General features: G+C 43.3%; 1 protein-coding gene across 19 annotated transcripts in view; it reads right to left on the minus strand.

Moving 5' to 3' along the window:
* Positions 1-26,856, minus strand: part of AAK1 (AP2 associated kinase 1) — a 163,730-nt gene that overhangs the window by 37,456 nt on the left and 99,418 nt on the right. For 17 of the 19 annotated variants that reach the window (XM_027555689.1, XM_027555691.1, XM_027555692.1 and 14 more), the window contains 8 exons: positions 20,741-20,862; positions 19,336-19,417; positions 18,704-18,836; positions 15,648-15,751; positions 13,897-13,976; positions 9,378-9,532; positions 7,659-7,948; positions 3,487-3,747 (listed from right to left, as the gene is read on the minus strand). In XM_027555689.1, coding sequence (XP_027411490.1) covers positions 3,487-3,747; positions 7,659-7,948; positions 9,378-9,532; positions 13,897-13,976; positions 15,648-15,751; positions 18,704-18,836; positions 19,336-19,417; positions 20,741-20,862 — 1,227 coding nt within the window. The remainder of the gene's footprint in view (positions 1-3,486; positions 3,748-7,658; positions 7,949-9,377; positions 9,533-13,896; positions 13,977-15,647; positions 15,752-18,703; positions 18,837-19,335; positions 19,418-20,740; positions 20,863-26,856) is intronic. The other 2 variants (XM_027555695.1, XM_027555694.1) reach the window with 1 other exon arrangement.

Genomic DNA, 26,856 nt, shown 5'->3' on the forward strand with positions numbered 1-26,856 from the left:
TTTGCTTTTGCTGTTAACACTCTGTTTCGTTGACAGGATGGGTCTTACAGGATTCTGTTTCTGCAGTGACCTCTGAGAAAATGTAAGCATGGGGGCAGTTGGATTAATCTGTCAGAATCTTCATTTTGGAAATGGCACCAAAGAACAAGGTAGAGGATACAATAAGAAAAAAATGTTAAAGCCCTTGATGATGACTGACCTAATAATATGAGATGTGGGCCTTTTTTAGAAGGAAGGCAGGATGCACAGTCACCAGAGAAAAAAAAATTGGAGGGAACATCCTTGTTCCCATGTGGTGAGTTTTTAAGCATAAGCCATGATCTACAAAGTTCCATGTCAAGAAAATGATCAAATTAAAAAGGTTAAAGAGGAACACCTAATCCTTTTCTTCCTAACTGTCAATCCAGAAATAAAGGAATTTAAGACTATTCAATGCCTCAGGGGTTGAACTATCCCTTCCCTCGTCTCTCATCTCAGACTGGAGCTGTCCCTTCATGCTGCAGGTCAGTTCCTACATTCTATGTCTTCAAAGGCTGGCCCTGGGAGAGATTCCAGAAACTAGTGTCCAGCTACTTGGGTCAGGATGCTGACAGCCTGGGGGTTTCTGTCCTTATACTGACTCAGGCTTTAATTTTACTGAGGCAAGCTATGTGCATGTAAGAGTACACAACCACTCACCAACTGAATGAATGAAATAATATAAGGTTCTAATGTTGATCAAATTAAGGTCAGAGGGTAAAGCACTTTGCATCTCTGAGGGAGAAGCAAAGTGCTCTGTGAAGCAGCCCAGAGCTCCAGCTCCACAACTTCCTCAGGGCTCCAGGAAGCAACAGCCAACCTAACTAAAGCCAGTCCCCGCAGGGACAAGAAGGGATTTAAGGACAGAACTAGATTTGCTTATTTCTTGGAGTTTAGGACATCCATTACTCTGAAAAGGGTACTTAACTGTTGAGGCCCTTTATTTTGAAGAGTCCAAACTACTCGGAGAACATTTTCCCTTCTTCTCACCTATTCTCCGCATGCCGCACACTGGAGAACACATGCTTCTGTCATGACGACACCTTATCCTACCACAGCTACCAATTCAAAGGGGCTGCAACCCATCCAGCCACATCCCACAACAGCCTTATCAAGCAGTTTTACTTCCCATCAGAATCTCAGACTGAAGACTCAAGAGGGATCTTAAGACAACATGGATTCCAACTCCCTCGTTTTAGAGACAATAAGACCAAAGCCCCCTGAGGTTAAGTGCTTGCTCAAGGTCACAAGGTCAATTGAGGGCAAAATCCATGTCTCGACTATCGCTCAGGACTCTCTTTTTTTGCACAACGATGCTTCCTCATCCAAAAATGAGATTATAAAGGAGGAGAGAGACACATAACACAGGGGGAGAGAAGCAAGGTGGACTCAACATGTCTATCTTGCCAAAGATTTTTTAAAAAGCAAAACTATGAAAGAAGTATAATCACATCAAGAAATATAAGAATACAGACAAGGGGAGAAAAACCACCTCAACTTCCACTCCACTACTCTAGTACAATTGATCTTTTATTTGGTATCTTATATTTATGTCTATTTTAAGGACATACTCTTCCTGTAATTTCATCTCTCCTTTAGCATTACCCCATGAGCTTTTCCATACTGTTGTACAGACTTTTATAACCGTGACTTTTAAGGACTGCATAGTTAGGTTGTTGGAATGAGGAATGTTGCTTCCATGCCTGTGCTGATCATTAAGACTGCAGTAAACCTCTGTGGGATACGGCCACATCCCTGCTGCGAAAGGGCTGCACGGTACAATTTACATTCACTTACCTGGTTCTCTAGGTAAGTCCTATAAAGTCATGGGAAGAAGGGAAGGGTCAAGGCCAGGAAACTCTCTGGCTCCTGGCTGAAGCCCATTCTGCTCTTGTCCCCTCTCCGTACTCTTAACCAACTACCCCTGAACAAAGTGCCCAAGTATTTTTTCATTCAAAAAACATGGAGAAGGATCACAGTTCATTCCCAGAAAAGTGGATATTTTGTCCACAGTCAGCAGAGAGGGTTCCCGTGAGAAGTGTACAGTCAGTGGCAGCACTGTCATGACCCTGGATGAGCACTGCTGGTGCCCTTGAACACAGATCAGGATTCTTCAAATCTTGCCCCAGCTCTGCTGCTGTCAGTCTGTGTATCTCGGGTGATTCCCATTCTAGCCTGGACCTCAGCTTCTAATTCCATTACAGGAGGACTGGATGAGACAAAATCTCAGCTACATGATATGATAATTTTTTAAAAACTGTTTTTCCATTAGCAAGAGGAACTCTGTTACTTGTTAAAAAAACAGAGAATGATCGTCTACCACACGCCCGCAGGAAGATCGAGCTATTTCAGAAATGAAGGTGTAAAGACACTGAGCACACATTTAGCTGAGACTCGGAGAAGACAATCTATTTATGGCGCTGCTTACTTTTGAAGGGATGTAGGTTTTCTGGTTTAAGATCGATGACAAAACTCTATTAGAAATCAATCCTTAGAAAGACAGTTTCTTACTTTTCCTTGTTTCTCTGTTGGTTGGACTTGCCCGGGAACGATAATAGCTGTGATACTCTATCAACTGGGGATGTAAAACACCCTTTTCCATCACTATAAAGTTTTCTATTACTGTCACTCTGTGAGTACAGAATTAAGGGCACTCATTAAAAGCCAAAGTATCATGTGCCTGAGGATATACCTGTGGAGGTGAATCAGAAGAGTGTGTAGAGGTCCTGATTCTAAACTCAGCCAATATATAGAATGAACATGCCCAATTTCTAAACTGACAGGATGGCTCAAATAACAGTCAGACACTCTGGTGCCCAGAGGGGCATCAGGCCACAGCAAATGGTCTCAGCAAGCAGGCTCTTGAAGGTACTGCATACTCATATGAAGTGGCCAGTAATGTCATTCAAGACAAAGAATAAGCACAACACGGTCAGAACTCAGGGTTAAGGTGGGGGGCCTACATGAACCTTCTGAGACTGGCAAGGCCACAGTGGTCACACTGCCCTCTAAAGACAGGACAGGGATTAGCTCTAAATCTACTTTGGTCTCTGACTGCTTGACACTGGCACCGGTAGACACAAAGGACAGCTCCTCCCACTGGTCTAATATTAGGGTGAGAAACAAGAAAGTTTGTCTTCTATTGATCCCACACTCCTAACTTATCCCTCTCCCCTCCTTTCCCCTTTGATAACCATAAGTTTGTTTTCCATGTCTATGAGTTTATTTATGTTCTGTAAACAAGTTCACTTGTCCATCAGCAACTTAAAATCATTTTTCTAAAACCTTAAGCTTCTATAGAATACTTCATCCTTTTCCTGGATACACTGGGAAAAGATCAAACATTTTAACCACCAGGGTGGAGAGCAGCCAAGCCTTGGTCCAGCAGCTCCCTCACCAGCTGCTGCCACCTCTTGCCCACCCTTTCCCTAGCCCTCACTGCGGGCTCCTCTTCTGGCTGACTCTCACCGCTGGCTCCTGGGCAGGGGCTGGCGAGGCTGCTGCGGCCGGCTGTGCTTGGGGCTGCGGTGCGGCCGCTGCTGTCGTCTTCTGCTGCAAGGCAGCCTGCTGAGTCAGCAGCTGTTGCTGATGCAGGGCTGTGGCCAGCTGCTGCTGCTGCTGCTGCTGCTGGTAGAAGTTCTGTATCAGCTGCTGTTGAGAGCTTCCTTGAGATACCACGGGGAACTGAGCGATCACTGGTTGCTGGGCTGCTGGGTGTACTGCCTGAAACTGAGTAGGGGAAGGGGGCCAGGAAGGAGGAGGTGAGTAAAAGCCTGTTTCAGAACCATACTCCACAGAGGATGAAAACGCCTCAATGACAACTGAGACCAGCACGGAAAGCAAAGGCAAGGGCAGGCAGGCGTCTCGTGGCTTGGCCGGAAAACTCACGAGGGGAACCGCAGGGCACCGCGCTTAAACACAGCAGCGCCTTCCGCTGCCAGGCTCCAGCCACTGCCTACCTGCCTCCTGCACTGCAGACTGGCCTCCAAGGGGTTTCCGTGCCTGGCCTGAGGGCATCCATCTGACTTACATCTTGTGACTCCACATGCTGCAGTGTAACAGAAGCTAACAAATGAACTCCCAGTCACAGAAGTTATCCCTCTTACAAAGGGATTTGGAAATAGCCAGGATTAAAATTCTTCCCTACATGAACTGGGCGAAGCAATGATGACACTGAAGAGAATAACCTAAATGTCAGCCCAGCTAGTAAGTCCTCTCAAGCCCTTCTGAAAATTATTTCCAAATAGCTCTCTTCATTAAACTTCCACCTTTAAATATTCAGAACACTCAGTATACTCTACTACTTAATGATATTTTGTCTCATACTAGCAGCATGGTTTCAAGTTATATTCTTTTGTAAACTTCCTAAGGATAGGAATGCTTCTCTTCTCCCCGCCGCTAAGGACTGTGTGTCAGACACAAAAACACAGCTTAAAAAATGGCCTACTGATGCACAAAAATCAGGATCTTAGTTTTGAAATCCCAAATATTGTTAGTTATAAAATTAACTGGGAAGATACTGTTTGTCTACTTGGGCAAAGTTAAAAGAGTTAGCAAAAAAGGCAGATGTCAATAAATAGCTTGCTTACAACAGCAAAATGCTAGAAACAACCAAATGTCTGTCAACAGGGAGTGACCAGATAAACTACACTAGACAGCCTTAGGAACACTCTCAAGTTGTAAAGAGAAATGACGGATACCTTTATATGCGGGATGGAAGGAACAGAATACTGCAGACTGAATTTTGAAACTATGCAAATGTTTTAAATTCTCACAAAACAAAATTAAAACAAAATTACAAAGTAACAACTAAAAAGCAAAACAAAGCAAACAAACTTGTATATCACATAAAAATATAAATCAACTAAGAATTATGTTGTTAGGAATCAAGATTTCCAGATGAGACAAATACAAATAGAAAAGCCAAGAAGTTAAAAATCCTGTAATTACAAATCTGCTTTAGAAATATAAATTCGAATTCATGATATACATTTTATTAAGAAAAAACCCAAATACATGCCCTAACTGTTCACTGAAAAGGTCTAAAAATAATAACCAACCTATTAGCAAATGGATATGCCTAGCAAGGGAAATAGCTGAGGAAAAAGTGGAAGCAGTGACAGATTTTATTTTCTTGGGCTCCAAAATCAATACAGATGGTGACTGCAGCCATGAAATTAAAGGATGTTTGTTCCTTGGAAGAAAAGCTATGACAAACCTAGACAGTGTATTAAAAAGCAAACCTATGGTCTTTCCTTCAGTCATGTATGGATGATAGAGTTGGACCATAAAGAAAGTTGAGTGCTGAAGAACTGATGCTTTCAAACCGTGGTGCTGGAGAAGATTCTTGAGAGTCATGTGAACTGCAAGGAGCTCAAACCAGTCAATCCTAAAGGAAATCAACCCTGAATATTCATTGGAGGGACTGATGCTGAGGCTGAAGCTCCAATATTTTGTCCACCTTATGTGAAGAGCTGACTCATTGGAAAAGACCCTGATGCTGGGAAAGATTGAAGGCAAAAGGAGAAGGGCATGACAGAGGATAAGATGGTTAGATAGCATCACCGAGTCAATGGACATGAGTTTGAGCAAATTCTGGGAGACAATGAAGAACAGGGAAGTCTGGCATGGCTGCAGTCCATGGGGTTGCAAAGAATCAGACATGACTTAGTGACTGACCAACAACAACAAATCCCTAGCAGCAAGACTGTGGTCTCTAAATACCATTTCCATGAAAGGGAAACAGCTCTTTAGAGAAATGGCTGACTCCAGGTCAAGGGAAGAATGATCCTGGAACAGCCTGTTACATCAAATAATAAAGGCATATTAAAGCTTACTGGAGTCAGAGCCAAAGGACCCAGGAGCCAATTTGAAGAGACTTTCACTGGCCAAACCTGGGACAGTTAGAACAAATTTTTTTATAGTAATGTACAGAAACATATCAAATATATTGGGTTGGCCAAAAAAGTTCATTTGGGTTTTTCTGTAACTCCCTACAGAAAAATATGAATGAACTTTTTGGCCAACCCAATATTAAGATGCATGAATTCATAGTGATACTAAGAGCAAACAAAATCTTCATTGTTCACCTTTGGATGGTACCAGGAACAAACTCATTATTCTGAAAACTGGGAAACACAGGGAAAGAGTCATGCATTTTTTTCTGCCTTTTCTGTACAAACAGTACCTCAGGATAAGCAAATACTTGATGAAAAAGTTCTTTACAGAAAAATTCCATCCCCTAAATGAAGATAAAATGCTAGAGTATCAGCACATTATAACCTCTAAGGAATTAAGGGACTTAGGAAACAAACTGAAGGTGAATATTAAGTGACTGGATCACACAAGACAACACCAAATACACTGATTGATCTTAATATTAATAAAATAGAGGACAACCAAACTGCAGTTCTGCTTTCCACAGTTTCAGTTACCCATGGTGATCAACGATATGAAAATATTAAATGGAAAATTCCAGAAATAAGCAATCCGTAAGTTTTAAATTGCATGCTGTTCTGGGCAGCGTGATGAAACCTTGCACCATCCCTTGCACCTGCCTAGGCTCTCCAACCATTGACATCATCTGCTCCAGACACCCAACCATCAACATGGCTCCATGATCCAGGATCCCCTGAAGCATATGATCCTCCCTCTGACCCATGGTTAGAAGATCAACAGTAGCCTAAAGTTATGTCACAAAGTCCATGTCATTCACCTTACTTCACATCATCAAGTAGGCAAGAATATTTTGAGAGAGACTACATTCACATACTTTTTATTACAGTATATTATATTGCTATATTTTATTATTAGCTGTTACGTTAATCTCTTACTGTGCCTAACTTATAAATTAAACATTGTCATAGGTATGTATGTATAGGAAAAAACATATTATATATTGGGCTGGTACTAGCTATGGTTTCAGGCATCCACTGCAGGTCTTAGAACGTATCCCCCACAGATAAGGTGAGACTACTGTATGTCTCCTGATGTGATGTAACCCGAAGAACAAAGAACTATCATCCTGAAGCAAATATTGAGAGGCCTCAAGAAATTACCAGTTTACACAGGCGGTGGTGGGACATATTAAACAGCACCATGGGGCTGCTATCCACCAAATTCAGAATGTGGGAAATTCCACAGGACAAATGACCCAGGTTCTTAAAAAAAAAGGGGGGGGGAGGGGGGCTAAAGGAGGGAAAAAAAGAAGAGAAAGGCACCTATAGATAAAAGGGGACATAAAAATGTATGATTAAAAAACGTGAAAAAATATACAAACCAATTTAAATTAAGACACATCAGAAAGAATTAAACACTACTGGATGATAAGAAATAGCTGTTTTTTTGGCTCAGTTTGAGAACAGTGTCATGTCAGGAAAAAAGAATCAAAATTGAGCCCTGAAAAACCAGCTCTCTTGCTGAGGGTCCTCAACAAGGTGCAGAATTCCCCATGGCCTGAGAAGAAGAGGGGGAGAGGTGCGAGTGATTCAGCGAGGGCTCCACTATATCAGGCTTCAGTGTCTACCTGTGTGTGACAACGGTTTGTCATGGCTCTGTCTTTCCAGGGCTTCTCAAGGAAGACCCCTGTGCCTAGTGGACCTTGTCACAGATCAAAGTGAGGGTCAGATTTACCACCTTACCTGTGGAGCCTGGGCCTGCTGTTGTGGCTGCTGGTAGAACGTGCCCGCTGGCTGCTGTGCGGGCGGCGCTGTCTGCTGCTGCTGCTGCTGCTTGAGGAAGAGTTGCTGCTGGTGCTGGGGCGTGGCCTGGGCCTGGGTGGGCAGAGCCTGGGCCGGCGCGGAAGGCGGCTGCTGTGAGGTGGGCGGAGCCTGAGGCTGCTTGGGCTGAGACTGTGGTAGGGGTTGACTGGGTGGGGGCTGGGTTTTTGGTTGAGGAACACTGGCTAAAAGACCAGGCTGATTGCTGGATCCTGCAAAGAGAATAAACTCCATATAAGGGCTCAAAACTTTGAAACTCTTGCCAAAGCAATAAAGAAGGGGTGATCCGTGGAGAGATAAATCCCATGACCCATGGGCTCCTCACTGTTCTTGCACCTGCAAGTCTCTTCCTTCTTGCCAAACAATGTGCCTCATATTTTTCAAAACACGGTTCATTAACAGGGTTCAAGACCTGTCTCCAGAAAGTCCTCCCTATTCGCCATCCCATTTAGTTAATCACCCCTTTAGTCAGCACCCTGAAAATCTACATATTCAACTGGCCTTTGATGCGACCATACAGAAACACAATCTTTGTCAGCCTGCTGCAGCACAAAAGCATTCTTTGCTGGTTTACATGTATGTTTCACAACCCCAGTCTGCATGTCTGATTGTTAGTAAAGCAGCTTCCTGGAGAGTGATAGCTGTGTTCAGTTACTTATAATTTGGATCAATCCTCTTCACAAAAATAAACTCAGTCAGCTCATCAGAAACAGAATGTCAAAACATGAAGAGGTGAGAGATACCTCAAGAGACACAGCATTAAAGAAATAATTCGTCCGTGTCAAAAAAAAGTTTTGTTTTTTTTTAAAAATATGAAGTACATGAAATAGAGAGGCAGGTATGGGATGAATGGACCACGGGCTTCCCAGGTGGTGCTAGTAGTAAAGAACCCACCTGCCAATGCAGGAGATGTAAGATGGCTCAATCCCATAAAATCAGGGCCAAGACTAGAAAAAGTAGAGATAACAGGCTTCAGTGGCCTTGGAGATCCACTGGAGAACTCAGTGAGAGCCTTCCCTTTTGCTGGTCACTTAACGTACAATTTCAATGGCAGCTCACCTCTTGTTCCTCAAGGAAAACCTTTATTCCTTTTTAAAAAAAAAAAAATTCTTTTGTGATGTGAACTATTTTTAAAGTCTTTATTGAATTTGTTATAATATTATTACTGTTTTATGTTTTGGATTTTTGGCTGCAAGGCATATGGAATCTTAGCTCCCTGGCCAAGAATCAAACTTGTAGGCACTCCCTACATTGGAAGGTGAAGTCTTAACCAGTGGACCACCAGGAAAGTCCCAAAGTGTAAAAGTGAAAAGTGTTAGTTGATCAGTCGTGTCCAACTCTTTGCGATCCCATGGACTATAGCCCTTGGGGGTCCTCTGTCCATTGAATTCTTCAGGCATGAATACTGGAGTGGGTAGCCATTCCCTTCTCCAGGGGATCGTCCCAACTCAGGGATCAAACCCAGGTCTCCCATATTGCAGGCAGATTCTTTACAGTCTAAGCCACCAGGGAAGTCCCAAGGAAAACCATTATTCTTTATGTGCCTCTAGATTTCATTCCAGGAAAAACCAGGTTTCCCAAGGCTTCTCTGTCCAGGATAACAGAGAGGTGTTCCACGTTTCAAACAGTCTTGTCACTGACCTGCGGCCTGAGGCGGGGGCTGAACTGTGGCCCTCTTCCGAGGGGTCAGGGCTGGTTGGATGGGGAGGATTCCTGGGTTGGGCTGAGTCTGCCCAGCTTTAGGCCTCTGGCGGGGTGCAATTGACGTCTCTGTAGTGGGAATGGGATCTGTCAGTCTAGAAAAAGAAAAGGAGGGGAAAAAAAGAAGATTCCAGTTAAAGTATGGGAAAATGGAGAAGGGGTAGACAGAGTACATAATGGATAAGCTTTCATCTCCACATTTACCGAAACCACCCAGATTCACTTAATTGACATTTCCCAAAGGATATTTCACAGGATGTTATATTACTATGTGTTATGGAAAAAAACAAGTGGGCAAATAAGTTTTAACATATTGATCAAAATACACCAAGCAGATTTCTGACTAGCAGAACATTTATGTGTGAATGTGCATAGAAAACCTCAAAGAGACCATTATATAGAATGCAGTGTTTCTCAAAGCTTTTTTGATCTTGGGACCATCTTGCCTAATAGTTAACCAGAAGTTCCTAGAATATACTTTGGTGATGATGCAAAAAGGGGTTTAAAGTAGGTGGTTTTCAGATGCAGAGGGACTCAAAATTGATTAGCACTAGCTGTCAAAATGGTCTCTTGATAATAAAAAGCATCAACTGAGTTAATCCAATAAGGCAACTAAAAGGAACAAGTAAGTAACTCAAGACACAGGATGTGGGGAGTCTGACAGGAGCTCCATTTCTTTCAGTACACATATTGCCTTTTTTCATAGTAACAACAATTTTTAGCTGGGCATAGGGTCACCCATAGTAAAAATCTCATTGCCCAGTCTCACACGTAATCAGGTATGGCCATGCATCTAAGTTCTGTTTATATCCCTAATGGGATATATACAGATTGTTATGGAGCAGTTTCTGGAAACTTTAAGAAACTCCATGCATGCTCTTTGTCTTTCTTCTTTGGCTATTCCTTGATCCTACTGCTTGGAAGAGGGATGGCCACAACTGCCATATCAGTCCATGAGGGCATGGCCACAACCACAAGGATGGTAGAGTGATGAGCTTAAAGCAGCCTGGGTACCTGACGGCTTTGTCTAACAGAACTCTGTACCAGCCCTGGACTACTTTGAGAGAGAGAGAAAAAAAATCTACCTTATATAAGCCACTGTCATTTGCACTTTCTGGAACTCACTGCCAGACCTAATCCAAGTAAGTACAGAGTGTGGTCAGCTTGCTCTCTGTAATAGTGCTGCCACTCAGGTGGTAGCTTCCTTTGATTCTGAGCAGTTCAGGCAGCTGGCTGCTACCTAACTCAGGTCACAGCGACTGTTCTTTGCAAATACACTTCTGGGAGTTATGGCCGAGATGAAGGCCAAAATAAACAAGCTTCGTGAATATTTCGAAAATATGTCTGGCACAGTCTCCATAAAATTCAAAATAGGAAGTCAGGCAGAGCTGGTTCTTCCTCATGACATACCTCCAAGACAGGTCCATTCCAGACCCTGAGGCTTTTCACTAGCTTCTTGCTTTCATGCTGGGGGCGGGGGGCAGAACTGGTAATACAAAAGCTACCACACTGGGGGAGGCTATGATCTGGAGAAGGAATCAGGGAGGAAAACGGGATAGATGTTGGGGAAGAGGAGAAAGGGGTATGAAAGATCAAGTTCAGGGTGAGGGAGGTAAACAGGCTTCTGTAGAAAACCAAATGCCAAGAACTTCTGTATTGGCCTTCTAAGGGCAATATTTTTTACAATCAATGGAATTTGGAGTCAGAGAAAACTCTACTTGAACTCTCATGCTTGTGCACAGCCGCCAACTCTTTGCAACCCACCAGGCTCCTCTGACAACGGGACTTTTTTTTTTCTAGGCAAGAATGCTGGAATGGGTTGCTACCTCCTTCTCCAGGGGATCTTCCTGACCCAGGGATTGAACCTGTGTCTCCGAGCTCCCCACTAACTAACTGCAACAACAGGCTTGGCATCGAACCTCTTGGCCTGGGGTCCCTTATGTATACAGTGGTGTGTGTGTGCTAAGTTACTTCAGTTGTGTCGGACTCTTTGAGACCCCATGGACTGAAGCTTGCCAGGTCCCTCTCTCCAGCGGCTACTCCAGGCAAGAATACTGGGCTGCCATTTCCTCCTCCAGGCATACAGTGGAGACAATAATGCCTACATTATGAGGCAGATGTGAACACCAAATGTATCAACAACTGTAAAACCATTCCAGAAACTGAAGAGTGCTCAAAATGTCAGTTTGCATGGATCTCAATATGTTGTACGAAGATACAGTCTTGAAGACAGGAGATCTGGCTCTACACTGCCTTGTGTGATCCTGGGCAAACCACTGCGTGTGTGGAGGAGAAAGAGTGAGGATGCTGGAGCTGTGGGTCTTTCACTAACCACATACTGACTGACGACCTGGGCAACTGACGTATACGTCTCACTTTCCATATCTTCACTTGTAAAGTGAGACCAGCAACAACCTCACAGGTTTGTCTGAAGGGCTGAAGGTCACTTGACATATGTAAAGTACCCAGTATGGTATCTGGTGTATATGATGCCTCCATGAATAGGGCTACTTTAAAAATAAAGTTTGAAAGAAAAACCCACCTCTCAGCACTAGGGACTGAATATGATCATGGAAATGAAATCATAGCATATTATATATTGGACAATGTAGACCCAAATCTCTTGGCTCTAAGATTTGCATATTCTTTCAGCATTACTGAGGTCATACAAAACAATAGTTTGGGCATCATGGAGTTTACAAAAGTTTGACAGTCACAGGTAGATTCGATGTTCATGTCTGCCTCATGATGTAGGTATCATGTTCTCCATTTTACACAACAGAGTACCACTCAAATGTCAGCGGGTGATAGAATTCTTACAAATGATTATGCTTTAGTGGGAACGGATCTCTGTGTAGCCTCTGTACATACCATACCTGAGCCGAGTACAAGATTACCATAAGACCAAAATCAGCCCCAAAAGCAACTCCCAAAAGTGAACATGGCAGACTCACTTAAGATATAAACAAGCTGCAAACAAACATCATGGAAGCAGTTAGCTAAGTTTGTTAAAAACCAGTCTTATTATTTTACTACCACATCTGGAATAGCCCCAGGCATTTTATAAATGTTCAAGAATTTTTTAAAACATAGAAGTTTAAAAGATACTATTCTATTAAAATTCACACATCGCCACCTAGGGTGCTTTGTTTGTTTTTATATCATTTTATTCATTTTTGGCTGTGCTGGGTCTTCGTTGCTGCTTGGGCTTTCTCTAGTTGCAGCGAGCGAGGGCTATTCTTCATAGCGGAGCGCGGGCTTCTCACTGCACTGGCTTCTCTTGTTGCGGTTCATGGGCTCTAGGGCATGTGGGTTTCAGTAGTTGAGGCTCGCGGGCCCAAGAGCACAGGCTCAGGAGTTGTGGGTGCATGGCCTTAGCTGCTGCAAGGCATGTGGGATCTTCCTGGACCAGGGATCGAACCCATGTCTCCTGCTGATTCTTTACCACTGAGCCACCAGGGAAGTCCCAATAGAGTGCTTTGTTGATACAGTCTGTGCTAAGGTGCCTTGCCATGGGAGTGTGGTAGGAAAGTGGGATATAAACATTTTTCCAGACCACCATGAGAACCTACCATTCGGAAGGCATGGCAGCCATTAGGATGTGCCTTGCAGACCTTCGACTACAAGGGTGTAAAAGACCAAGAACCAAAACTGAAATCCACTAGTGCTCCTGAAATCCACTGCACTGTGTGCTCTGAGGCCACGCTTCCCAGAGGCTGCTCTCAGCCTTCATGTCCTAGCCACAGGGTTATTAAGCCAGGCCCATTCCTACAAGACAGGATTCCCCGATGATGCACCTTCCTTACATTGTATGGCAGGCAGTCCACGTCACTTCGAACCAATCTTCAACTCCCCATCTCTGGGTCACTCCCTCACTGCTGGGAGGCTCTCTGATGGCTCTCCCAGCGTCCTTGGCACCCTCTCTATTTTCTCTCACAGGGGCATTTCCCCTAATAAAATCTTAGCTTCTTAACTCTTCCCTTGGCCAGCTTCTTAGAATATGGATTAGTTAAGATCCACAGGCTTTTTTGCTCTTCACAACTCAAATGCTTTTGACCTGTCCTTGCCCAATGTGGCTAGAGCCACAGAAAGTAAGAATTCCTGGAGATTAAGGTGGTGGATCAGGCTATGCAAAGGCCAGGACATGAGTTTAGGACAGACTTGTACTAGCAATGTTTAAGATCTGCTGTTGCCCCGTTCTGAATTATCTGCACCTATTCCCATGCAAAGGGAACAGCCACAGGGCTCTTGATTCTCTTTCAGATGTAGATCACTGTATTTTATTGTATTCCAACTGGCAGTCCCAAAGAACAGTTTCTGCCTGGGGGAGACAGAGCTTTCTTTCCTGTTCTGTGCAGCCTCTGGCCCTGGCAGTGGAAGAATCAAGAAACACTAGGCGCCCTCCCCTACTACTGGAGCAACAAGCAGTAGGATACTTGCTCACTCAGGCATTTCTTACCTGGCCTTTGGCTGGGTCTTCTTTGCAGCTGCCTCACTGGCTTTCACTGGTTCAGGGAGCTTTGTAGGAATGGGAGAGTTCTAGAGAATTGAAAGAAAATTTTAAAAGGATATCACAGACTTTTTTAAAAAATTGAGATGTAACTGACATACACTCAGTTAGCTTCAGGTATACAATAGCATTGATTTGATGTTTGCAAATATCACAAAATAATCACCACAATCTTTGTCTAGTTAATATCTATCATGTGGTTATAAATTTTTTTTTTCTGGTGATGAGAACTTTTAAGATTTACTCTCTTGGCAACCTTCAAATGCAATACAGTATTATTAAGTAAGTATAGTCACCATGCTACACATTACATCCCCAGGACTTACTAATTTTATACCTGGAAGTCTGTCCCTTTTGACGCCCTTCTATTTTGGCCCACTTCCAAAACTTACTTTTTAAAAACAAGTTACCAATCTGAATGCTTGCAATTCTAATCCACGTTATTTAACATCATGAGTGAGAAAGTGAGACAGCAAAAGATATCATATCGTGTTAGGTTAGTGCTCAGTATCCCGTTTTAATCTGAGAAACCTGAACTATGGAAAACTGGTCATGAAAGTAGCTTTTAGGAGGCGCCTCCATTTCATTCAAGCTTTCGGGTGTGGGGGAGGGTGATTCTGCTAGGAAATTTCTCCTCATTTCTCTCCCACCTCACAAACATTCTTCTCCCAAGGGAAAGAGTAGCTTACTTGACTGATAAGACTGGGAGAGAAAAGGGAGCTAGCCTGGCCACCCTCCCCTCCCCTCCTTTATGAAAGAACATGTCCCTCAGGAATCAGGGACACTGCTCAGTCATGCAGAGCTAATGGTAGGGATGCTGACTGGTCAAGCCACACTCTCTGACTCAGTTTTATTCGTAATGAAACCAATATGCTGAGCTCCATCTGAATGATTCCCACGTCTGATTCCAAATGTGGCAGTGAAGGACAAGTGTTATTTATTAGCAGCTTCAAACCCTAGTAGTGACATCCGAAGTTCACCACTGGAGAAACTGGCAAGACAATTTCCAAGCAGAAATTACTTATTACAGCGTCTATTAGTAAAATACTCAACAAAGTTGGATCATACTATGACATGAGAAATATACCAAGTCTGTCAAAAGCATGCCTGCAAGCACTGTACTCAGAAAACTGAGTGTAGAGTTTAGGATGACTACGAGCAGAAAACCTACTGATGGCTGCAAAGTGTGTGGGGAGGGTAGAAGAAAAGCGTGTGGGTTACAGACTGGTCAGCAACAGAAGCAACATCGGGAAAGCTCCACTACAACGAAGGAGCAAAGGGACAACAGGCTCACGTTCCACCAAGCGCAGGGGCGAGTCCAGGGCCTCGCCTTTGGAAAGCAGCCTGCCTAACCCCCTCTAGGTAAATACATGGGCCAGTGACTCTCAGGGAAGTATGACTGCTGACAGGGTAAGGCTGGTCAATCTTCACCCAAAGTGTTCAACTCAATTCCTAGGGTGCTTGGGTGTACGTGTGCTTAGATGTATGTATGTGTAATTGCCTCAGTTTTACAATTAAATTCTATGGGAAAGCTGGATTCTATTTAAAGCAACTGCTTCATAGTTAGCTTTGTTTGAATGCCCCTTACTAGAGAAAGCAAGGAACACTTACATTCATTTTAAACAGCTGACTATTATCCCAGGAACACTAAAGGACAATTCAATCATGTTTACTTCCCCTAAAAAGTACCTCTCACATACCTGTACATTTGGAATAGGGCATTCTTTCTTGAGTAGTTTAAATGAGAAGTAGGAAACCTGGTAAATATCCGGCCTTTTGTCAGGGTCTGGTTCCAACATGTACCCTAAGATAAACAGACATGAATTTGTTTAATGATACCCGAAGAGTTATTACATTAGCTAAGAGGCATAATTTCTCTATTACCAAAATTCTGTTGTTTTAAAATTACTTCTCAGAAAAGTCAGAGAGTGCAATTAGCCCTCTTCCTCCCCTCTCAGAAAGGGAAGCTCTGACTTTCCTAAAATTTTAAATATCCGCAAGAAAATAATGCTTTTGAATTGTAACAAAAATACTTTAAGTTCAAGTTCTGTGCACTGCACAACAGGGACTCAAGTTCTCAATGTGGAAGTTAACACATTCATCTTCTGGTTCCTAGGAAATTCTGGCCTCCTTCTTTCATACTGTCAGCTAAACAAATGATTGTTCTTGATAATTATAACCTAAACTCAAATTTCAAGAGTGTACTTATCATTCTTTTGTTGGAGGTATTAGCTGGTTTCCCATCTAAAAGAAACTGCAAGATAACAATACATCTCTACTTTTATCGTGATCTATAGATCATGTGTCTGTCTCCGGTCTTTTAAACTTCTGCCCTTTCTGACGCTAGAAAAATCCCCGGGGGAAAAAAAAATATTGAGAACACACACACACACACACACACACACACACACATACATACATACAAACAGTAATGTGAGGCAATGTATTGCTTAAGTAATCAAATGAATGGTTTGGACACTAAGTTGAGAAAAGACTGATGAGGCTGCATCCTGGTGAAGGGCTTTGCAGAAGAGGCAGGAGCTGAGCTAGTCCTTGAAGGCAGGAAAAAAATTTAGTGAGTCAAGGGAAACACAGAAAAAAAGAATTCCAGGTAAGAAAACAGTCTGAGAAAAAATGGACTGGGAGAAAGGCAAGAGAACACTTTGTTGCAAGGAACAGATGAGCCAAGAGGACAGGACAGAGGTTTCCTCATCAGAGAATAAAGGGAAATAAGGTGGGGAGAACGAAGCCAGAATATGCGGGACCATTGACAAGCACGAGGTTTAACTGAATAGGGACGTGATAGGGTGGCATTTTATAAGATTAATCTAATAGTGAAGAGTCCCTTGGACTTCAAGGAGATCCAACCAGTCCATTCTGAAGGAGATCAGCCCTGGGATTTCTTTGGAAGGAATGATGCTAAAGCTGAAACTCCAGTACTTTGGCCACCTCATGCGAAGAGTTGACTCATTGGAAAAGACTCTGATGCTGGAAGGGATGGGGGGCAGGAGGAGAAGGGGACGACAGAGGATGAGATGGCTGGATGGCATCACTGACTCGATGGACGTGAGTCTGAGTGAACTCCGGGAGTTGGTGAGGGACAGGGAGGCCTGGCGTGCTGCGATTCATGGGGTCGCAAAGAGTCAGACACGACTGAGCGACTGATCTGATCTGATCTGATCTGAGGGTGTGCTGGACAGACGGAAGGAGGGGAGAGGCTGGCCAGTTTACCAGTACATGCATGAGCTGACAAGGTTGGAATGCATTATGGTGGCAGTGATGAGAACAGAGAGAATGTCATGAAAACAGGAGAAACTTCAGAGAAAGCATTAATGCTACCACTTAGGAAATGACTGACTCCCTTTTTTTCTTGCTGGCCAGATCCAAAGAAAACGTCACATTTCAGTCATCTAGGCTTGGATGGTGACACCCCTGACAGAAACTGAAAAGCGGGGGAACCTTGTGTTGGAAGTGAAAGGGTATGCGGGGGGGAATGATGGAAATGTATGAGTGAGGGTGACAATGGGCTCTTCCAATAGTTTGTAAAGTGAAATAGATCAGAGTGTAGGAAAGATGTCATATTATACACATTCATAGAGTTGTTTTTCCTAATACAAATTTGTTGCACAAAAGTAAAAAAAAAAATTTATCAAAAAATACTACCATTCTAGCAACACATTTGGCCATTTTTTTGCATATTTCTTTCCAAGCTCATTTATAAAGCTGCCATTTTAGCACAGATATAATGCTTTACCCCCGAAAGCAATCCAACAACCATTAAATACCATACTCCGTTTCTTCAAATATTGCCCCTACTTTTGTATTAATAAACAGAAGAGATTCATTGATAAAACTAGTATAACGGAACAGGTGGTCACTTAGAAGCTAAAACTATCTTAACTTGGGTACAATACCTATCCTTTTTGAGGTACCGTTTCCTTGTTTGTAAAATAGGGATAATTATATTTACTATATACGGTTTTAAGAATTAAATGAGGTACAAGTAGGCCTTCCACAAATGTCAGATGCTCCACTCACACTGGCTTCATCTGTTTTCTCCAGTGCATCCCCATTTAGGATTTACAGTCTGTGATTGTTAAATGTAGATACTGAACGTCTTGACCAAAGTAAAAATATAATAAAAATTTGTTACTTCAGCATTCCAGTACAAGGGTTTGAGTAAAGCTTGCTTACTCTGCCATCTGATTAATGAACATGAGTTCATATGCTTACTATGAAGGTACAAAAGAGTGAGGAATCTTAAAATCTTTTAAAACATTTAAATGCCTCTTATCGAAATCCAGTGATGAACCTAAATGAGAGGAAAAAACTAGTTCCACTGAGGTATAGTCTCAATTATGAATTCACTTCAGCCAATGCATTGCCATCATTTTAATTTGAGTTGCTTCCAGTTTTGCAAAGACGAATTTCTTATCACTTGATCTGAGTCAGCTGGACTCCTTTGGTACCGGAGCTTTCACACAGACTGCAAGAGAACAGAGCAATGCTCTGCAATGCTCAAAGCCCAGTAAGGATTTCTGCTTGGGTGGCCGGCCCAGGTGGGAAACCAAGTGGCAAAAAGACTCACAACTCTAACTCAACACCGTTACATGATCTTTGAGCAACCAATCATTATCAATTGATTTCTTTATTTTTCCATCCAACTTATCACTCATGGAATCTAACCCCTTTATCTTTCATTCCATTTCTAGAGATCAGAAGTAAAAATGTGAAACCAGAACCTTAAAATACTTACTAATTAGGCAGTGCATGTCTTGGGAATATCGAGAGTTATCAGGAATTGTGAAGTTTCCATCACAAATTGCCACTTGACTCTCCCCAAATGGCAAAGTGAAGTAACATAATTTATACAACAAACATCCGAGAGCCTGAAAAAATAAGAGAAGCAGAGTGCTACTAGAGGTTTATTTACCATAACTGAAAATGGGATTACTGAGAGATACTGGCACCATCCACATTTACTAGCCGATCTATACACTAGGCATTATTAACCTATTTGAAACTTGAATTTAGAACCCAATATCACTATTTACCTGCCATTATTTCTACCATCATTACCCAATTGTGCTTCAAAAGAGAACAAGTATTCAGCTGGTTCTGCCCTTAAGAACTAGTAACACATGTGAAGACCACCTAAGTAATGGGCAGGTGACCTGAATAACTTTCCCAAAGGTCTGAAGTCATTGTCTTTGACAGGCTTCAAGAAGCAGTGGCTGATCACCTCGAGGCAAGAATAACCCTGAGGGGTAAGTAGACAGGGATGCGGTACAGTGGCTTCTCTGGCTAAGGCACTGTCTGGATTAGGCTGGGGAGTTTACAGCCAAAACTACTGACATCTGAGATGCAGATAGCTTTGTTGACACCTACCCAAATGTCTGCCTTCGTCGTGATGACCTTGCCACTGTACAGGTTGACCATCTCTGGTGCGCGATAGGACAGCGTTGTGTACCTACAATCAAGAGATTCATTTTTTTGTTAAATATGTCAATGCTATAATTAAAAACCAGGGGTAGCAGAATTACTTTTTAAAGAATATATGTATCAGTACAGTCAAGTTCCCTGGGAGCACTCGGGAGAAGAGAGGACGGGACGTTAGTGCTGGTGGGATGAAGAGCTGTCCTTGGCACACACCACACCCTTGAAGTGCCATCCTCTCACTCTAAGAGCAGGTGGACGCAGACACTAAGGCTTTAAATAAACCCTAAAAGCAACTTTCCATGGGTCCTTAAATAACAAAATTGTCTCCTATAAATCCTTATTGTCTGACACTATATTTGGCTGGTTTGTTTTTTAAAATATACAGTAATCCCCTTAGATGCGGCTCGACACAGAGATGTGACGCTGGCTGGGACACTCAGGATAGAAAATGGGCCCTGGCTAGGCAGGAAGTGGGCCCGGAGCTGGATGGATCTTTGCTGATGGAATAGGGCTGAGACAACAGCTTTTCTCTCTTCTCTGGCTCAAGAAAAGAGAAGTAGAAGTTCATCTTCAAAGTGAGAGTTAGTGTTACCAAGCCTGCAATTTGTGCTGCTTGAGCCTCTAGAGCCCAGAGGGCTCTGTGGCTTAGATGCCCACCAGGGCCTTGGACCAGAAGCCCTCCTGCCCCAGGCTGGGTTGCCAAGGGTGAAGCAGGAAAGGATCAGGATATGGGCGCACTCTACACTGCTGATTGTTCGCAGTAACAGTCAGCACTGCTGCCTCTGAAAAATTTAACACTCTGGACAGCAGGGGAAAACAGCTCAGGTTCTTACTGGAGTAACAAATCTAAACAAGCTGTTTCTCATGTAAGTCAGTGATTCAATGTCTGTAGAGACTTTAATAGCCCTACTCACCATTAATTCCACTAAATTGCAGGTTAGCTCCTTATGAGCAGGAAAAAATATACAGCAATTTAGGGTTCAGTAAAAAGCACAACCGACTGACTGGTAATGTCACAGCTGCTGTGATCCCACTGAAAGACATCACAGTACTTCCATGGTGTGTGAACCTTTTTAAGGGCTCTGGGATAAAAATCAAAAGATCTATGCACCACAGGACCATTGATAAAGTGCTATAAAATTCCTTCGTTTTAGTCCACTGATCAATGATTGTGAATCCCCTCCCTATCCTCCACCTAAAAATCAAGCAACCCAACTGCTAATATGATGTTCTGAAATGAGGGACAACTGACTGGCACCACTGTCTTTTCACCATGACCCTCTCAATCATAAGCTGAAAGTAAAACTGTTGATCTGATAAGGGATAAAACTCCGAGAAAGGAGGAAAAGCTTACTTCTTAATCTCATCTTCTACTGCATTGACTCCTTCTGTTTGTGGATTCTGGAATTTGTTGGTAGCACTTCCAAAGTCACACAGGACATAGTGGCCTCGGTCATGCAAGAGAATATTCTCAACCTGAAAAACATTGTGCAACCGCCCATTCCAAGATATTGTTTAATACTGGTTTGAAAATTTGGTGTACATTACACATAAAGGTTTTATTTCTGATAATCTCATCAACATGCATAGGAAAGTTATTCTCCTCCAAGTATATCAGCAGGGGTCATTCCAAGTGAAATAAAAAGAGATGCACAGTAACAGAGGAAAATGAGAGTGGGGAGTGGAGTGCTGAAGAGGAAATTCCACAGTGGGAAAGCCAAGAGTTCCATTTTTCTGGATTTCTAGCCACACTTCTCACCTCTGCAGAAACAGCCCTCCTACAGTACTTTCAAGACCGTATCTTTTCTCCTGCCTTTTTTTCAGTCTAGAATGCTTCCGATGATCACCAGCTCCTTACCCAGCTATCAAAATCCCATTCATCTTTCAAAAGTGAAAGGGAAACTGTTAGTTGCTCAGTCATGTTCGACTCTTTGCAACCCCAAGGACTAAAAACCCGCCCAGCTTCTCTGTCCATGGGATTCTCCAGGCAAGAATATGGGAGTTGGTAGCAATCCCCTTCTCCAGGGGATCTTCCCAACCCAAGGATTGAACCTGGGTCTCCCACACTGCAGACAGATTGTTTACTGTCTGAACCACTCTAGTTCAAATGCCACTTCTTCCTTGAAGCCGTCCTCAGAAAAATGTCACCCTTTCCCTACATTCCTTCAGTACTTGGTTCTTCCTGATATCAGTGATTTCACTTAGACCTTCTAAACATACATATCAATTTGTTTACCATGGTAGGTAAGGATTTTCTGAATTAATAAATATTTGCTATATTTTAGTTATTTCTCAAAGTGATTAAAGGCCTGTGGGCAAATGCACAGTTCTCCTGTGAAAGTACCATCCTTCTATTTTTGTAGATGTATTCTCTGGGCAGTGAGTTAGGAGTTCTGGGTAGGAGGGAGCTTCCAAAGACCAGAACCTAGAGAAATTCTTGGTGTCAAAGGATTCTGCCAAAGATATAACAATTCCAAAACATGGGCACTACCGTACTCAAGATGCATTAATTTTTGGCAGAGGTGAATTGAGCTGACTGGTGTTCTGGAGGACAGACCTGGCTATGTGTGGGCAGTAAAATGGTAGCCAAAAAATCTTGTTAGGTCAATAAGCCCGTGGCCTCCATTGTCTTTTGTCTTCAGCCTTCCAAAGACTGATCACCTTTGGAAAACAAAGGTAAGAGTAGACTAGAAGCTCCTTAAGGACAAGCACAGATATTTGTCATCTTCTCTACCAATGCCTAACATGATGCTTGGAATAGAAAATGTTTGTTGAATGGAATAAAGTGAAAAAGAGAAATACATATGACACACTGTGTGTGTGTGTGTGTGTGTGTGAGAGAGAGAGAGAGAGAAAGAGAGAGAGAGAAGCTGTCGGAAATAAGACAGGAGCCACCAAATACCCAGGCCCCGACTACTAGTGGTTCTTTTCAAAATATCTTCCCAACTATGATGTCTCCTGTTTCTATACTTTAATTTTTCTAGGATTATAGATTATAAAAATTATAGTCTGCATTTTATAAATATAATACCTAAAGTCTTTAAAAACTGACTCTACAGTTTATTATTCCTTATTCCAACTGAGTGTCACTCACGATATATTATTGTGAGAGGCTCTGCCACTGTTGCTGTTGATTCGTGCTCCTCAGAATTCGTCTGTGGGAAGCCTTAAGAGGCCTGAGTTTAGGTCTATTATTCTTCCAGGAATAACCTACTTATGCACCTGGGGCACTAATAACCTACAATCACTTCACAAAATTGTAGGCACTACAGTTTTGACCTTGGGGTTTTAGCCCTTCAGGCAGTGTGAACTATGACCATAAACTTGGGCGGATATGCTGTTGTGGTTAAGAATTCTTAGGAGAGACTTGTTCCCCAAAGACAAGACTGAATCAGGCAAATATTTCTACCATCTACAGCTTTTTATAATGCTCATCAGTTTAATCTATTTACACAAAGTGAAACAGTCAAGCTATCCTGAACGCATACTCACTTCAGGAATCTAAGGTAACTCCAACAAGGCAACACTAATATTTCCAGTGGAATTTAGAGGTTTTAAAAAGAATAGCTACTATTTACTGACTGACTGTCTCATCGCTTTACATGGATTATCTCATTCAATCCTTACAGTAACAATATAACAATAATCCCCGTTATACAGACAGAGAAAGTGAGGCTCACAGTGATTAAGCAAGGAAGTGCACCTAGGCAATCCAACTCTAGAGAAGGACAGGTAATTGCCTTTCTGCCAGGGCAGGGGGCAGAATAATTACCCAAAGCCCCCCATTCCCACCCTCCTACCTGGTAGGGATGACTACACTCACCCAGTGTCCTGGCTACAAGCGTAAGGACAGGGGTTTCTTAATTCTTTAAGCTCAGAAATGCCCCTATAATAGGAATCCAGTCAATGAGGAACCAAATGTCCAAACAATAGTCAGGCTGATTTGCTCAATGTCTCCTAAGCATTTCCTACAATGACTAATTTGTCTTTTTATTCAATTGCTCCCTCTCTGCTAGTCAACTCCTAGCCATTCTTCAAGGCCTTGCTCAAGTCATAACTCCTCAGGAAAACATTCCCTGGCCACCCTACAAAAATCTACAGAACTTGCTATGGCTAGAAAGGATTGACAAAGTGAGACCTGGCCAAACCAAGCAATGCCCATAGGTTACCTGGCCTCTTGTCTATGGCTGTTGTTTTGCTCCAACAGCAGAGTCAAGCAGTTGAGACAGAGCCTATACAGCTGACAAGCCTCAAATATTTATTCTTTGGCCCTTTGAAGAGAAATTGCCACCTCTGGTCTTTACACACATAAGGGGCCTCTAACTCCTTTATTCACTGTCTGTCAGCAACAACCCTCCTTGTTGGCCTCTGCCACCCTACAGGGATCATGTGAAACCATGTTTCTCCCATTGGATATGAGTAGTCCCTTCCCAAATCAGATGCTATACTTCTAATCCTAGAATATACAATCTAGAAAACTGAAAAGCCAACTCATATCAAAACACAAACAAGGTCATTCTAGGGACCAAAATCTCTGTTGGGAAAGGGAAGAAAACTGAGTAGGCAAGGGACAGAATAAAGATGATGCACAATGAGGCTTTGTTTTTGTTTTCTACCCAGACCTTAAAAACTTGGTTTGTATTTCTGGTTAGCTTGACTGATAGAACTCAGGAATTATGCTACATTTAACCTGGTCCCCACCCTGCCTTCCTCCTTCCCACAAAGATACCACTGTACAGAACTATATTCATAGGAAAACCAGAAGAAATTAACGGTGTGTTCAAAAACAGACAAGAGAACCAGAGATATCAATGGAGTGAAAGCCTGAGAAATATCAAAGAACTATCGATGCAGATGAGAAAAGTAATCCCTGCTTTGGCCACCGTGAAATTCTGTGGGGAGGATCAGGTGAGATTACGGAGGTGAAATCGCCTGGCAGCAGCCACAGCTCCGCCCCCTCGCCATCTGTCCCTGTGACCTGTGACACTAGTTAGTGACAACCTCCAAGCTCAGGCGGCTGCTGCCCTCCATCAGCAACAGCACCGTCACTAACAAAACACTTAGCACAGAGCACAATGTGTGGCAACCACACTGGACTTGGGGTTCAGGAGACCTCGGGGACTATTTTAGATGTTTGGCCTTGAATAAACCTTTAAACCTCTTTGGGCAGGTTTCTTATCTGTAAAGTAAAGCTTATGAAACAAGGAAGAGAATGACCATGAAAGCACACTGCAAGTCTCCCTGGACACATGTAAGATCATTCCTTTATTAGAGAAATACATTTGAACTCCTACTACTGCCCATTATGTGCCAAGTACTTTTCTAAGTTCCACAAATAAGGCTGTGACTGGAGCTTAGGGTCCAGCTGATGATTTAAAAAAAAAAAAAGTGTATTTGCCTGGTACTGATAAACATTGTGGGGAAAAAAACCCCAGCAGGTTAAATATGTGTCAGTTAAGACGGATGCCACTGTAAACAGCACATTCAGGAAAGGTCACTCTGGTGAGGGGAGCCACCATGAACAATCTGGGGGATGAGCATTCTCATTAGAGACCGGCCAGCAGGAAGGCACGGTGGTGAGAGCACCTGTAGGGAGACTGAAGGAGACCGAAGCAGAGACAGGCCTCTGTGGCTGGGGCAGCACAGTCCTAGGGATTGGAAACTAAAGACGTGGGACCGGACACACTATGGGCTAGCACTCTCAAGAATGACGAGACGAGATAATGCTGGGCCTTGGAGAAAGGGCAAGACGCAGGTTAAGTGGAACCAAGAACAGGAAGGCATGGGGGGGTGAGAGTAATAAAATGGTGCAGCAACTAGTAGCACTTAACATGTGGGGCCCAACCCTGCCCCACGTACTTCCTGACATTCTTCCAAGGCCTCACTGTCCCACTTGATACGTGGGAGAACGGAGTGCAGGCAGAGGTCACAAGGCTGTGGGGGCAAGATTTGGGCTCAGGCTGCCACACCGCCGGGACTGCACCCTCCCCGGCTGCACTGATGTGCAGAAAGGAGACGATGAGGGCAGGTACGACTCTGCAAGTGTGAGATGACCAGGGCCGAGAGGGATTCAATGAGGAAGGTCGATAACCAATTGGAGGTTCATACACCAGCTTCCGGAAGCTTCAGAGAACCTGCGTGGTGACTTTGTTTTTGGCCAGGTCCTTTAGGAAGTCAGGTGAATGCTGGTTACCTTCGCTCACAACCTCCCATCTAGAAGCTTGTTGAGCGTTCAAGCTACTGACCTTATTCCGCAATCAGCCTGAGAGGATTATTAAAGCTGTCACTCCCGAACTCTGCTCAGAGCTTCAGCTAAAATGTCTAGAAAGCCACCTCCTTCTGACCTCTTCATCTTGATATTATCCCAAACAAAACAGCATCCAGGCATTCAGCCACAGAGTTTATTACCACTAGAAATTGTGGAGCACTAGGTGAATGCAGGTTTTCCAACCTGTGATTCAAAAATAGGACAAGAATCTTCATGCTACTGTACTTCATGAGATCCAAAACCTCTTTTCTGACAGATGAGGAGACATTCATGACTTTTTCAACCTAGAATGTACTTACTAAGTCTTATTCCTTTTATCCCCCTTCTTAAATGCTTGGGCAAACGGCATGGTAAAATATAGCAAAAACCAAACAAACAGAAACCACACTGAGGGTCAAAAGCCTTGGCCTTTGTTCTGGTTTGATCAATGAGTTTGCTGTGCAGGTCACAGCCTTTCTGAGCAGAGGATTCCCTGTTGGTAAAAGGAAAGCGCTGACTTACGTGACCTTCCCAGGAACATAATTCTATTATTTGCAATGAAGACCTCTGTCAGTCCTCAGAGAGACAATTTTAAAAAAGGGAGGAAATAATGAAAATGTAAAATAATGTATTTGAGGAGAAACATTCAGTAAAGACTAGAACTTCTGTTTTGGTTATTTTTCAGAACATATGCTGCTTAAGGACAGGGACTGCTGTCAGCTTATTTCCTCTCTGGAATTTGAAAGAAAGACCAAAAAAAAAGAAAGAAAGAAAGACCACACACGTGGTGGGCAGGGCAAGAGGGGCCTTCTGAGTTCCCCACAGGTGGCACTGGCTCAGCACCCTCGTCCACAGCTGGCCTGGTCTGTGCTCCTTCCTGTGTCCCACGGACTTATTCCCAAGGGCGCCTCCTTATCATGTGGTAACTCGGGTCACACAGAAACAAGAGAGACCAGCCACGGGCACGTTCTCTGACCAAGAGGAGAACAAAGAATTTCTTGGCTCTGGCCACCGCTAGGACCTTGCTGGCTGGTACCAGCCATGATAGGGAGCGCAGAGAGGCCGAGGCCTTGTGACTCAATGACAGAGCCAGGGCAGCAGGAGGTCCAGGGGACTTCTCACTCCCGCCTAGCAAGCTGGCACTGCAGCAGGCAGATGTGACTGCCCGCCAAGCACATAGCAGTAGAAATCAACAGAATCTAATAGGCCAGCAAAAGCGTCCA

Source organism: Bos indicus x Bos taurus, chromosome 11 (assembly GCF_003369695.1).
Source record: "Bos indicus x Bos taurus breed Angus x Brahman F1 hybrid chromosome 11, Bos_hybrid_MaternalHap_v2.0, whole genome shotgun sequence".
NCBI lineage: Eukaryota > Metazoa > Chordata > Mammalia > Artiodactyla > Bovidae > Bos > Bos indicus x Bos taurus.